Source organism: Hemicordylus capensis, chromosome 5, assembly GCF_027244095.1.
Source record: "Hemicordylus capensis ecotype Gifberg chromosome 5, rHemCap1.1.pri, whole genome shotgun sequence".
NCBI lineage: Eukaryota > Metazoa > Chordata > Lepidosauria > Squamata > Cordylidae > Hemicordylus > Hemicordylus capensis.
In genome coordinates this window covers 65,508,388-65,522,871 of record NC_069661.1, presented here as the reverse complement: position 1 = coordinate 65,522,871, position 14,484 = coordinate 65,508,388, and the positions used below count along the sequence as shown (strand labels likewise).

At 44.3% G+C, this 14,484-nt stretch overlaps 1 protein-coding gene across 9 annotated transcripts in view; it reads right to left on the bottom strand.

Moving 5' to 3' along the window:
- Window positions 1-14,484, bottom strand: part of TRIM2 (tripartite motif containing 2) — a 105,928-nt gene that overhangs the window by 18,842 nt on the left and 72,602 nt on the right. For all 9 annotated transcript variants that reach the window (XM_053253157.1, XM_053253158.1, XM_053253161.1 and 6 more), the window contains 5 exons: window positions 13,393-13,573; window positions 9,261-9,984; window positions 7,895-7,998; window positions 2,373-2,540; window positions 968-1,136 (listed from right to left, as the gene is read on the bottom strand). In XM_053253157.1, the coding sequence (XP_053109132.1) occupies window positions 968-1,136; window positions 2,373-2,540; window positions 7,895-7,998; window positions 9,261-9,984; window positions 13,393-13,573 (1,346 nt within the window). The remainder of the gene's footprint in view (window positions 1-967; window positions 1,137-2,372; window positions 2,541-7,894; window positions 7,999-9,260; window positions 9,985-13,392; window positions 13,574-14,484) is intronic.

The following is a 14,484-nucleotide window of genomic DNA, read 5'->3' as shown; positions in this document are numbered from 1 at the left end:
TGAGTCATTGACCTGAAGCCTATCCAGGCATACAACGGTATCTAATCAAGACTAGTACAAGTTCTGGCACAGAACTTAAGTTCTAGTTTCCCTAACTGATTAAACATTAACGGCAACATGAACAGTAGCACTGTGCTTAACAGGAAATGCAAAAGGCAGCAGAAAACAGTATTCTGGAACACTATCTCATATTCGCTTCTATTCTGAAAAATCAGATTATGGAATGTGATATTCATCCTGTGTACCACCATTTATTTATTTTCATATTTCTATCCTGCTCTTCCTCCAAGGAACTCAGAGTCGTGTACATATTTATGTTTACCCTCACAACAATGCTGTAAGGTAGGTTAGACTGAGAGATAAGTGACTGGCCCAGAGTCACCCAGCAAGTTTCAAGGCTAAGTGAGTATTTGTATTCAAGTCTCCCTGGTCCTAGTTCAACATTCTAACCACGACATATAGATATATCCATCACCTTTTATAATTTGAGTTTTAATTACATTTCCAGGTAGATCAGACAATTTTTAAACCTCCCTTCTTTTCGCAGATTCTAATCACTTCTACTGTTGCAAAATTTTGCTCCAGGGCTTGCTTTATTAGCCAACAGATGGTCAAATCTGTAACTTAAATTCCTAAGAAGTATGCTGGGTTTTTTGAATCTGATTGTGTAACGAATTAATGACTATTGTAATTTTAGGGTAAGAAGTAACAGTCATAACTCTGTATTTTTTTTAATGTTGTGTCTGTTGCTGTTTTCTGGTCTTAGACTGTATTAATAAATTTAATACACTACAATATGCTGGTTCATGGGCCAAGAAACAATCTGAATACATTTACAAATATATGTCTTCCATTTTAGGGGGACATGACACATAAGTTATGGCATCACTTTGACAACATGTTCAAACATCATTCAAATGTAAGAAGAGGAGGCAAGGGGGAGGTTAATACTGCCCACAAAGTGTACCTGCAAACTGTTTGTCTCCATTGCCACGACTTCCAAACCTTGTTACTATTTTCCCATTCGGCTGGAAGATAAAGACACAACATGCTTTGTTGTCCACTACAATGATATGCCCATTGCGATCCACAGAAACACCTTTCGGTCCCATAAGTTTTCCAGATCCAATTTTTGTCTATGGGAGCAAAGAGAAAAATTTAATTTCCTCTCTCTCTCTCTCTCTCTCTCTCTCTCTCTCTCTCTCTCTCACACTCACACACACACACACACACACACACACACAGAGCGCACTCTATAATAAACTCTTAGAGAACAGGTCACTAGTCAAATGGAGACAATATGTTTTGGAATTGGGCAAGGGCTGGAGAGCCACAAAGGTGCTTCAGTCGAGAGAGATTCAGGAATGGCATACCATTGCCCATATGTCCTCTTTTTCTCTTTCACTGACTGCCACAACTTATATACTGTATAGCCTCTGGCAACTTATATACTGTATAGCCTCTTCCCCTCTGCAGCAGCAAGATGTCAATACAAGCACAGATCAAAGAATGCTTCAGCGGTTCCTACCTTCCACATCTCTATTTGAATGGTTGTGAGCATCAAGCTGCTGTTTGGCAGGAACTAGCACCCACTTTGTTTTTAAAGGTTAGTTAGCCTACCCTATCAATTCAGCAGCAAGGGAAGTCATTAAAACTGTTCTTTTCATGGTTTTGTTGAAGCAAACCATTTTGGCTCTGTGAGTATTTCAAATCGCAGCCATACTCCTCCCATGGTCCTAATCTTGTGCTCCTGCTCCCATCACTACCTACCTTGACTTAGATCAAAGATGCCCAGCCCAACAAAGGCATCTACACTTGTGCAACATGGGGTCAAGAATTCCTGCCAACTTCACCCCCCACCCCCATCATCTGCAGCTCCCCTGCACCATTCCCAAGGATCTCCCAACTTTCAGATTCAACTTTTGGGGTGTGTGTGCTGAAGACTATAAATGGGGGAAAGGCAGTGGGAACATCTATTTAACAAGCAATGGGCACACACTGCTCATATAAGCCCATTAGGATTAAATAACTCTTAACACATTACACTCTAAAATCCAAATATCCTCTTTCTTTTCTTTGTGAAGAAGGTTCTGCATTAAATTAAAACAAGAGATTGGAAGAGATTCCACCAAGTATACAATTATCTATTTCTTTTTTGGCCAGTTAATATCAGGGAAAATGCATTTATTCTTTTCTCCCTTCCACCTAAGCATAAACATTTCATTAATTTTTTCCGATCTGCAGAGAAATGTTTTTCCAAGACTGCAATCTTTACAAAGATTATGAACAAAATCCATCAATTCTTCTCCAACACAGTTTTAAAAAACTAAATGTAAATGACAAGGATTTTCACATGTGCACTTGCAACTTACCTTAAATTTTCCATCAGAGGAGAATATGCTAACCCATTTGTTATCATAGTCAGCAATGATGATGTCACCACAAGGATGCACAGCCACTCCTGTAGGCCGCTGTAACTGACCCGGAGACCTTCCCCGAATACCAAAGCGACTCTTGAACTGGCCGTCAGTAGAAAACATCTATGATAAAAATGTATTTATATATATAACATGGAGCCACTTTCATTAATTAAAAGGAATACATGACAAGTGTTGACAAGGCTATAAATGCATATGCCAAGCTCTATATGCACAGGAATTTCCCCTTCTAATTTGGAGCAAGATATAATCTAATCATAACATGGGGAACCATTATTTCTACACAGATCATTTGGCACATGGAAGAGCCTTGGCATTTACAAAGCTTTGGATTATGCACCACAATGAGCCTACTAGAGGCTGTTTCATACATGATGCAGTGGTATGCAGGTCTGCCACCATCTGCAAGGAACCGCAATCAGTCTTGGCTAATTGGAATATAACACCTGTAGGGCATACGTGATCAAAAACACATCCTTGCCCCCTTGTACATGTCACATTTTTAAAGAAATATATACTTAAGACATTTTAAATGTGTCTGGCAGTGGGGGGATCATAGTACAGCTCTAGAAAGGTCTCTACGCAGTGAGGCTATGGTAGAGATGTGCAAACTGATTTGAGTCAAATCAAATCAAGCTCGAATAGGGTGATTTGAGCGATTCAAGTTCTAATTTAATCATCCTTAAAATAAAAGGCTTGATTCAAGTTCAAATTGAATCAACCCTGATTCAAGCTCAAATCGATTCAAGTGATTCAAGCACCATTTTGTCTCCATGTTTTCCCTTTGCTGACTGGTGTTCTGGCACTGACTTCTGATTGGCTTGAGATTGCTTCTTGGTTGGCTTGTCATTCAACTCAGGGAAGAAGCTGTTCCTGTGTCAGCAGAGGAGGAGGTGTTGTCACCTACTAGCCCAGCCAGATCGCTCCCTCCCTCCCCAGTCCCCATGCAACCCACCGGTCTCAAAGGAGGAGCAGGAAGTACTTCCGCTTCCTGGGCTTTCTCAGCCCCAGACCAAGGGAGGTGGTGGTGGTGGCAGCAGCCCCCAGAACGAACCAGTAGCCCAGTACCACCACCACCTAAACAGTCCACTGAGGGACACAGGTCAGCAGGGGTAGATCCCATGCATCTTATGACGACCGGTATGCTGCAGCACCTGCAATGGCATCACCTGGGGGTACATGGTCCTGCTGGCAGCAATAGGCCTGGTGTGTTCTCGAGTCACGGCAAGGCACCTACTCTCAAGCAGGGGAAGCTGCCTGCGTAGTGAGTGTAGTCAGTGGGCAAGTAGTCTGGCCACTCAGAGCCCCAACTCATCACCTGAACCACTGGGGGATGATTGCTTTGGACAACCAGCCATTCCAGGTGGTGGAGAACACCAGCCATTCCAGGTGGTGGAGAACACCAGGTGGTGGAGAACACCAGTAGTCAGCCCTGACTACAACATCCTCTCATGCACCACCTTCATCAGGCGGATCGCCCCTCCTGTACTGGGTGCACAGGGAGGCCGTGTACACAGCAGCCCCCTGACACCAGCCCCCTGACACCAGCGTGTACTTTACTGTCCATCTGTGGACCAGTCCCAGTGGGAGGCACACTGCTTTCCTGTCCCTCATGGTGCACTGGTGGGGTCAGGAGAGTGAGGGGACAGCAGGTGGTGGTGGGGTGGCCAGCCACTCCAATGCAGCAAAGCACAGGTGGGCTGTGCTGCATGTGGAGGTGCTGGACACTGACCACACGGCAGATGAGCTGTTGGCAGCCATGACTTGCCAAGTGGAGTGATGGCTGGTTGGCTGTCGAGGGTTCATGGTCACTGACAATGCTGCCAACATAACTAGGGCATCCCAGGTTCATTTTGTGTCAGTTGTGTGGCGCATACTCTGAACCTGGTTGTGTGTGTGTGTGTGGGGGGGTGCACTTCCCCTTTTGGGGCTGTAGCTTGCTAATTGAGCAAAGACACACCTTTTAAAGTGGTGATTCTCTTAGATTTAGCAGGCAGAGAGCAACTGGCCTCCATCCACCCCCAGCACAGCTTCCCTCCAGTGGTTGTTGCTAGTGTCTACCCTATGTTTCTTTTTAGATTGTGAGCTCTTTGGGGACAGACAACCCTCTTATTTATGTATTATTTATTTTTCTGTGTAAACCACTTTGAGGACTTTGGTTGAAGAGCAGTATATAAATATTCGTCATTGTCATCAACCAGGTGAGACATCCCTGTCGCAGGAGCTAGGTGCCATCCTGCTGAGGCCATCCTGCTCTTGTGGAGAGGTACTGCAAGATAGCAGCTTTCTTCCACCAGAGTGAAAAGGGTAGGCATATGTTCAAGTAGAGGCAGCTTGAGCTGGGCCTACCTGAACACCTGACCCCTAAGGATGTTCTGACCCAGTGGAACTCCATGTTTCTATTGCTCCAGCGCCTGCAGGAGCAAGAGCCAGCCAGCCATGTCCTGGCAAGGAGGCATGGCTTGGAAGTGTGCAACCTTTCCAAGCAGCAATGGGTGCTCCTTTCCAAGGTTGTACTGGCACTCGAGCCATTCTTTGTTGCCACGAACAGCTTGTGTGCCCAGACAGCAACCCAGAGCCAGGTTTTGCCTGCCACTCTTGTCCTTGAAAAGATGATGGGTAAGCTCCAGACCATGCTGACCACTGAGAAAGCAATCGCCTTGGCAGGTCAGCCGAGGACTGGAGTGGTGGATCGGTTCAGCACTCCCTTGGGTGCATCGGCAGCGCATGTTTTGTCCTGATTATGTGATCCAAGGATGAAAGGCAAAGGAGTCACCCCTGATGAACTGTCCAATTAGAGGGACCTCCTGGTTGCAGAGGTTAGGTGAGCAGAGGATAGGAGGTTCGGGTGCAACCAGGAGGAGGATGCTTGAGTGGCTACTGTTAGTGAGCATTCCACCCCTAGAAGCAGCGTCATTGCCACTTCCCGGTCCAGCAGTGTGGTGTCCCTGGCAGGACCAAGTAAGCCAGTGCTTCTGCCTCCGCATTCTACCCGGTGGTTCACAAAGGGATTCCTTGGCATGTTGCCAGGAGTACAGGAGGAGCCCACCAAATCCTGCAGCAGTGCTGAGCAGTGTTTGCTGCAATACCTGAAGGAGGCGACGGCAGGCTGGGTCACAGAGCGGATCCAGTTTTGGGCAACACATCGCCAAATCTGGCCGGACTTGGCGGCGGTTGCTGAACAGTTCCTCTTGTGCTCACCAACCACCATCCAGAACAAGAAAGTGTTCTCCATGGCCAAGGATGTGATGACACCCTATCGCACATACATGGATGCTGATATGGTGGAGCGGCTGGTCTTCCTGAAGGCCAGCCTCTCCCTGCTGGGCTATTCTGAGCTGGCCATGGAGGGTGAGTGACTCATGGTCACCCCCACCCACTACAACACCACTGGCAGCTCACCCCACCCTGGCCAACCCCAAAGTCAGATGTGTCACAGTCCGCCTGTTAGTGCTGCTGACACACCCAGACACACATGCATGCCACTGCCACATGGCCAATGATTAGATGGACATAAACCCAGATCCATGTGTCAGGCTGTCAGCTGGAACCCCAGCACCAATCTGAGGCCATGCTGTTATACAGGCACACGCAGGCAGGCAAGGAGGGATATACGCTGGAGAAGAAAGAAGATTTCTTCTCATGGTAAGAGCCTAAAAGCTTTGTTTCTTATCCATCAGGCCATGATTGCTCTGTCCTCCTGTCTCTCTGTAGCAGACAGGATGGAAGGAAGGAAGGTTTGATTTTGTGGTTTTCTCAGCACTGAGTAAGCATAATATGCTTGCTGTACTATTGCTTGCTGCTATAACTATCTAGTTTTGCTGGATCTCAAATTGACCAAGACAGAACTTGGGTGCCTGCCTCCCATCTTTGAGTTGTGGTTTGGCCTGTTTGCGAGATGGTGTTGTGGTGAGAAACGGACAGTGGCAGCTCAGCTCTCTCTAATATTTCTTGGTGATTGCTGTGATGAGCTCCATGTCTGGCCTTGAGACTAACTTGTGCTTCACTCACTGCTCTGGTCTGCTTTGCAATCTGCATTGCAAGGTGGACTCAGTCAAATGTGGCTGAAGACCTTGTTCTAATTGAGCTTATGGCTATGCTTGCTGGCTGTTAAGGGTGCTGCTGTGGAGCTGTTGCAGTGCTGAAGTAAGGAGTTATAATTGTGTGTGAGACAGCAACTTGTGCCAATGATGTTACTGCAGCGCAGACACTGTGGCTGGCAATGGATTCTGGGTCAGTGATTCTTTTGGGGGCATTTTTTGACTGTGTATATGACAAAATGTGGTGTTCTGTGTGGGGAGGGGCTGTGTGCTTCTGTTCTGCAATGTTTTTTTTTCAAGGCAGCACTGCAAAATTTGTGCACTCATCTGGTTTCGGTCATAGGGGACAATGGGGAACTCAAAACATCCAATTGTTCCCCATGGGTAGGTCCTAGGGACACCAAAGTGGGTTGGTAGGGCATGATGGGTGCTACCTAACCCCCCCCCCGCCAACCCACATAAGAACTGAGTGAGTGGGCAATTAAAAGAAATATTTTAATCTTTCCCCCAAACCCACATAGGAACCCAACTCCAGGATTTCCGATTCCACCTCACACCCTTTTTACAGGCTCACCACAAAGATAAACTTCTAATAACAAAACATAAAAAATGGCCAAATATAATACAACAGGCTTCATGAAGCATGTTTCCATAGGCTTCCATCTTTTTTGGGGGGGTGAGGGTTATGGAGCCATAGGGCAACTGATTTCAGGAGAGGGGTCACTGAAAAGCCCCTATTCATCCACAGAGTACCAGACAAACCATTTCAGATCCTGGCCAACAAATGTAGTGCCCCTCAGTCCCAATGAGTTTGGTTTGAACAAAATTATTTGGATAAAACTACAACATAAATATCTGTCAAAGGAAGGAAAAATTAATCCACAGGTTTGAAACTACCAAACTGAGATAGAAAAAGTGAACCCCCCAGACTATGCAATATGTGGCATGTTATGATCCAAATACTACACAGAAATACTTTTGACTGAACATAGGAGTGGTTCATAAATCTACTTGAGCTCCTAAATACACAAGTCTGCTGCAGTAATTGAAATACAAAATGCCCCATTGATATTACTGTTCCAAATGTGCCTTTGTTTCTTTATGAAGCCAGCTAGTCATGTGTATGGCTACTACCTAGATGGTAGTGTGTGAAGAAAACCAAGTATGCAGATTCAAAGCTCCTCACAGTAAAGGTGGGATAGAAACGCAAAAAACCCACACATTTCAGGAAAATATGAAGTCGTATTTAACACAGAATTATTAACCCCATTGCATTTCTTGCTACGAATCCCAGACAGCTATTTTGTTCAAGAACAATAATCCCGGTATCTTAAAGAACATGTCTTCCTGTGTGGATCAGTATTATATCTTTCCATAAAGATCTTACATTCAGAAGGAAAAATCAAGTTGCCATACCTGTACACACTGATTATTGCTGTCTGCTATTAATATTTTTCCATTTGTAGATGCAGCTACTCCCTGAAGATTTGTAAATTCCCCTTTGTTTCTCCCTTTGGTACCTAAAAGAAGATATGGACACAAAACAAATTAGGCAATACCAGAAGAATAATAATACAGAAATTAGGCAATACAGTTCCAGAGATCTTCAATATTTTTCATGTGGGGGCCACTCTGGCAAAAAAAAAAAAACCCTTCAGTGTGAGAGCCATTTCCCATTGTGCTGACTTCTGCACAGTACTGCACTTGAGAGGGCCTTCTAAGAGAGACGGATCCCTCTCTTAAGAGCTCTCTGGGGAAAGTGCTGGGAAGAGCTACACTTCCTATCACTCTGTGTATGCCTTCCAAGATGGTGCAGGGGTCCAAGAGGACTCAATTTCCCTTAAAAGTGTTGCAAAGTTCAGCAATGCACAGCGGGGAGGGTCATGTGGACTGTGGAGAGTATTCAGCTTTGGCTGAAGCATCACACAGGCCCCATACACAATTAGTCAAGAAGCTACACAAAGGGTTGATAGTAACTGCCACTGGATCCTGGCCTTTACAATGAAGAACACTGTCCGATTCTATCTTTTTAGTCCTGAAGAGCAGTGTCTCCTTTGTGCCCATTGCTGATGCAGGAAAGGAGTAGCAGCTTGCAAGGGAAACAGCAAGAGGATGACACTGAAGTTTTTCAATACCTTTTAAATCCAGTGTACTCCTAACAATGCCTTAAATACCTCACGCCTCATGCATATTCACATGCATGCCATTTCCTCATTACTAACCAATCTCCAGTTTGAGAAAAGGATATTTAGGAGTAAATTTTTGTTGCTTTTACCACGGTGTGTACTATACACAGCCTGATCCTCTGCATGTTAGATCAGAACTACATTCCACTGAGTTCAATGGAACATACTCCCAAGTAAGTGTGCAAAAGACTGCAGCCTTGGTTTGAGGGCAGGAGCCAAGTGTAGCCATCTGCAACTCATAAGCCATATTTTGTTACAACTATGATCTATAGCTATGATATACAACAATGATATATAGAGGAGAGCTGGTCTTGTGGTAGCAAGCATGACTAGTCCCCTTAGCTAAGCAGGGTCCACCCTGGTTGCATTTGAATGGGAGATTAGAAGCATGAGCACTGTAAGATATTCCCCTCAGGGGATGGAGCCACTCTGGGAAGAGCAGAAGGTTCCAAGTTCCCTCCCTGGCTTCTCTAAGATAGGGCTGAGAGAGATTCCTGCCTGAAACCTTAAAGATGCCACTGCCAGTCTGCGACGATGTATACCATTTCCAGTCAAACACCTAATCCTTTGAATTTAGAATACAGCACATGCCTTACCTACTCTGAAGATCAGATCATCTTCAATGGGGTTCTCTTTCCTTTTGCCAGTGCTATACATACTAGCTGGTCTTTTCACAGCCTTCTGCTTCACATGGCCACTGCCAGGAGACTTAACACGCCGCTTGACTCCTTCAGTTGTAGGAGACACATCGGCCGACCTGATCACCTTGAGTTTGAATGGGCTGCCCCTAATATGCTGATCATAGAGTCTCAATGAGAGAGTGAAGTCCCCCTCTTTCTGGACAGTATACAAAAATTCGTAAGTGCCATTTTTATTGTCAAGTATTTCTCCATCAGCCACACTCCCATCAGGTGTGCTTAGCTCAGCAGTGAGGTAAGCGTTTCCAGTTTTGCAGAGCTCTCCATCCTTGTCCTTGGTCGTGATGGTGACTGACATAGGCTGTCCAAGCACAGTGTGCCTTAGTCCTTCACCTGTGGCCACTGTCTCAGAGGCAACAGCATTTGTGGTTAAAATAGTACCAAGATTATGAATTGACTTCTTCAGCCCTTCCGTTTCCACTATGAAGTCCAGTTGATCATTCTCACGGGGCTGTAATGGAAAATCGCGCACAGCCAGCTCATTCAGCTTGTCACTCATTTGTTTCTTCACTAGCAAGACTTCAGTTTCAGTGCCATGGTTGAGGGATTGGGCGGTAAAATTGCTGCAACTCTTAATATTTTCCTGTCCTTCCAGCAGGGTATCAAGCTGAGTCTGCAGGACCTGGACAGAGAGTAAAATACCATGATTGTACCATGATCCATGGTTGTACCATGGATCAAGTTATAAAGCAAGCAGTATTTCTATCATATTCATAATTGATAGTGGGAAGCATCTGGGGATGGCTTTGAACTGCTGCAGAACCTGGTGAGTTCAATTTTTAAAAGACTGGAGTAGCATCAATTGAGTATTTGGTAAGGTGGGACAGGATGCAGGCATTTATTTTAAAGCTGCCAAACTGAAGATTTGTCAAGCGGTGAATTTTAAAGAGCCACTATAAGCAGGCCAGGTTGTTCAGTGTGTACCTGCTTCATTTTATGGTGCTGCATACAACTAAACAAAAAACCATGATTCTTGTACTAGTTGTACAACTAATACAACTAAATCGAGGCCTATTAATAAGTGGCTCTTCAAAGTAAAATAATGGCATCTTGTTTACTTCCCTTGTTTTAGTAAATTCTGCAAGAATACCTTCCAGGGCTCTTGTTTGAAAAATGATGCAAAGATTTAGGGAGCTCAAATTGACATTCAACTCAGAGGATTCCCAAGGCATAATGTCTGAGAGGGGCTTTTAGCCATGACTGGATGGCTACCCTCCTGCAAACCCCACCTGCCTTATTATTTTTCACATATGTACCTCACCCTTCCTCCACTGAGCTCAGGCTGGCAGAGATGGATGTGGATTAATCCACTTTATCTTTACAACAATGCAGTGACTAACTTTTGTCAGGTTAGGCTGACAAAAATTGACTGGTCTAAGGTCATCCAGCGAACATCAAGGGTGACTAGACATTTTTGAACTTTAACCTCCCTGACCAAAGTCCAACATTCCGATAAATGAAAGAAGGAAACAAAAGCAATCCCCATCTATTGAGCTATGGCACACTTTTTGAATTGTTTACCTGCAAAAATGAATATGGGAAACTAGAGTTTTCATTTATTTATTTAATATATTTATATACCACTCAAAACTTATGTCTCTGGGCGGTTTACAATAAAATACCACAAATTAAAACAAAATTAAAACATTAAAACACTTTAACATTTAAAAATAATGTTAAATTCAAGAAGTCTAATTAAAAGCCTGGATGAACAAATGTATCTTAACCACTTTTTAAAAGGCTCTTATTCAGTAGGGAGTGCATCAGGGAGGAAATGGAGAAGGCCCATCCCTGAGCAGCTGCCAGACAAGATGGTGGCAACGGCAGATGGACCTTCCCAGATGTTCTCAATAGGTGGCAGGGCTCCTAACGAAGAAGGCATTCTCTTCAATACACAGAATCATCTTGGGAAGAATGTACGTTCCCATGCTTTCATAATAATTGACTCCATAACACTTAATGCTGAGTCTGAACCCCATGTATATTTATCAAAAATAATTCCTGCTGATTTCACTAAAATGGCCTTAGTAAGTGTGCACAAGATTGTGGCCTAAAATTCTCTCAACCTTAAAATTTTGCAAAAATGTGAAACACTGGAAAACACACACAATCTTCCACTAGTAACTGGAATGCATTTTTTTAAAAGAAAATGCAAAGTATTTAGAACCATAATTACTACTCACAGGGCAGTGGCGGAAGCGGCAGCTTCACATACTGTTCGCTAAATTCCCACCACAGGCCACATTGATAAGTTTCGTGACCCAAACAAAACTGCCTAACAATTTTCATGTCAGGCCCTAAGGGGAAAGAGAACAGTTCCAGACCACTGGCTGGCATCCTAAAGAAGCACATGCATTAGTAGGGTCTGCAGGGACGCAGCAGACGCCCCTGTGCAACTCCACCAGTCCTCTGGCACAAGAGTGCTAATACTGTCAAGCACTGCCTGTGCTGCAGAACTGCTCTGTAAGAGCTGAAACACGTTGCTGATCCCCAGAGATCGTTTCCACTCTTACAGAGTACTTCCAGAGTGCAGACAGCGCTTGGAAATATTAGTGCTCTTGCATAGCAATGCGAGTACAAGACGACTTGGAGAACTGTGTGAGGGCTCCTGCTGCATCCTCACAGACCCTCCTAACATGCATACATTACTTGGTTAGAATGTCAGCCACTATTTCCAAGTTTGTTTGTTTGTTTTTTGGGGGGGCATACTATATTTTCATTTTCATTAAATTTAGAACAAGTTGGATAAAATGTACTCATCAACCCCCAAAATGAAACAAAATGGTACAAACAAACAAGTAGCACAATGAAGCCAGGTATCGTTTAAAAAAATCAATTAAGGTCACTATCCCAAGCACACTTACTAAGGAATGTTACCCATTAGACATAGTGGGACTTACTTCTGAGTAACCATAGAACTGCACCAGAATCAGGGGCGTAACAAGGCTGGAGTGGACCCAGAGACAAAATTTTAAAATGGGCCCCTCGCTGATACAGACACACTCACTTCACATGTGACTTGCCTCTGGGGGGGCCCCCGAGGTGTGGGGGCCCCCAGGCAGCCGTCTCCCCCTGCCTAATAGTAGTTATGCCCCTGACCAGAAAACATATTTCTGGCTCAGTGTTTTATGTATCATCACTACAATATACAGTAGTGATACCTGTATGTTGAAAGACTGTAAAGGAAGTCTTTCAGGTAAAATAAGTTGAGGGAACAATGCTTTCTGTTTTGTATTCATCAGGGACGTGCTGAATTAACCTGAAGAATCCAGACAGAATTCTAAAGCTATCACCTCTATATCTGAGTAAGATGAACTAAATTCCCAAGTAGCAAGCAACAAGAAAACACAAAAAATAAATAATGGTTTTAAATGGTTCATACACATTTTTCAGATGTGTAGTTTCCTCTGTAGCAAAGGGAAAGATTCAACATGATGCTTTACTATGCTCATAATAAGACAAGAGGCTGCTGGATTTTAATACACAGGAGTACAAATTATAGACTTGAAAGTTTCATAGCTACCCTATTTCCATATGCCTGCAGCTAGTTTATTATTATCACCTTCATTTAATAATGTGAGAGCACTGTAAACAGTCATATTTATTTTTTATTGTCTACTTCTCCAGAACATTGTACCTAATGAAACTAGGCTGAAGCAATTCACCATGAATTGTGACAATCGTTTAATTTCTAGTTTTCACTTACATGGATATATTAATACAAGTTCTGGAAATTTGAAAGGGAAAAGTTGTCTCGTTAATACTGCTTCCAATTATTGTTCCTTTCAAACACATTTTATGGTAATGTTTCTGAAGCTGTTTGTTCGCACAGGCTCATTTCCACAGAACGAAAATGGAAAGGAAAGTGAAATGAAAGCAAGCTTCTAAATTGACTGTACATTGCATAGAGACCATTTCCTATACTTTCTCTGCTAAAGAAGTTGAGGTTTCAGACATCAAGACTCTCAGTGGCTTCATGCAACAATAGTTAACATCAATGGCATTTTACTGACATGGAAAAGGATCTTACTTTATGTTTAAGGCCGTAATTCACTTCGAGTTCCATAAGCAGCACACTCTTACGGACATTCAAAGTCTTCTGGAGTTCATCAAAAGTGGAATGGATTTCATCTACGATGCTGGTCTTTTGGTTTGTGAGCTGATGTATAATTTCAGATATGAAATGAAGTGCAGTGTCTATCTCAGGAAGCCTGTTGGAGAATAAGATACAGTGAATGGTGTTTCAATAAGCCTTGCCACAGTTCCTCCTCCTTACGCCCTATGGCACAACCATTTTTATTAGGATGTTTTCATTTTAGCATCTACTTCCTGGTAGTAGTTTGCCCTGAGGCAAAGTGAAGCACAACCTTGGGCAGCGAGTGTGAGCACCCCACGCCACCCCAGGCATCACCTCACTGGCCTGCTACTGCTGCCCCTGTTCTTTTTGTGGTGTTTCCCCTCCCGTCCTTGCCTTCAACAGCCCAACCTCACTGTGTCAGATGCTGTCTCTGATACTGCCTCTCTTCCCCTCCCTTCCAGGCATGCACTTTGTCCCGGGGCTGGCAAGAGCTGCTGCTTGCTGTATCAGGCAGGCAGGGTGAATGCATCCTCCAGGTCCCCTTCTTCTCTCCCTTCTGGGATCAGTAGCCCAGTCAAAGCAAAGACAGGAGTTCAAGCAATTTCAAAGTGGCAACTACAGTGCCAGCCCTCATCAATCTGTGCCAGTGACTGCTGGGCTTTGCTTCAACTGGGCTGCCAGCACTGAAAGGGAGAGGCAGAGGCTGGCAAACCTGGATGCATGCATGCTGCCTGCCTGAGCTACTAAGCAGCAGTATAGGTTCACCAACCTGAGGACAGAGTGAAGAAAGGGAAGACAGGTGGCACCAGTGCTGCTGGCAAGGATGGGGCGGGGCTGCATCAGCACTGGGCTTGCCCAGGGGGCGGGGCTGACAGAGAATGGTCCGGCACATTACTACTCTCCTCAAGTAGCAGCAACAAGCAATGAGCCACCACTGAGGGTTCAGACGACATTCAGGTTTGATGTTTGTAGGCAATTTTGTTGAATAGACATGATCTTCATATGGATATTTAAAATTTCTTTATAACAGGGTAGAGGATTGGG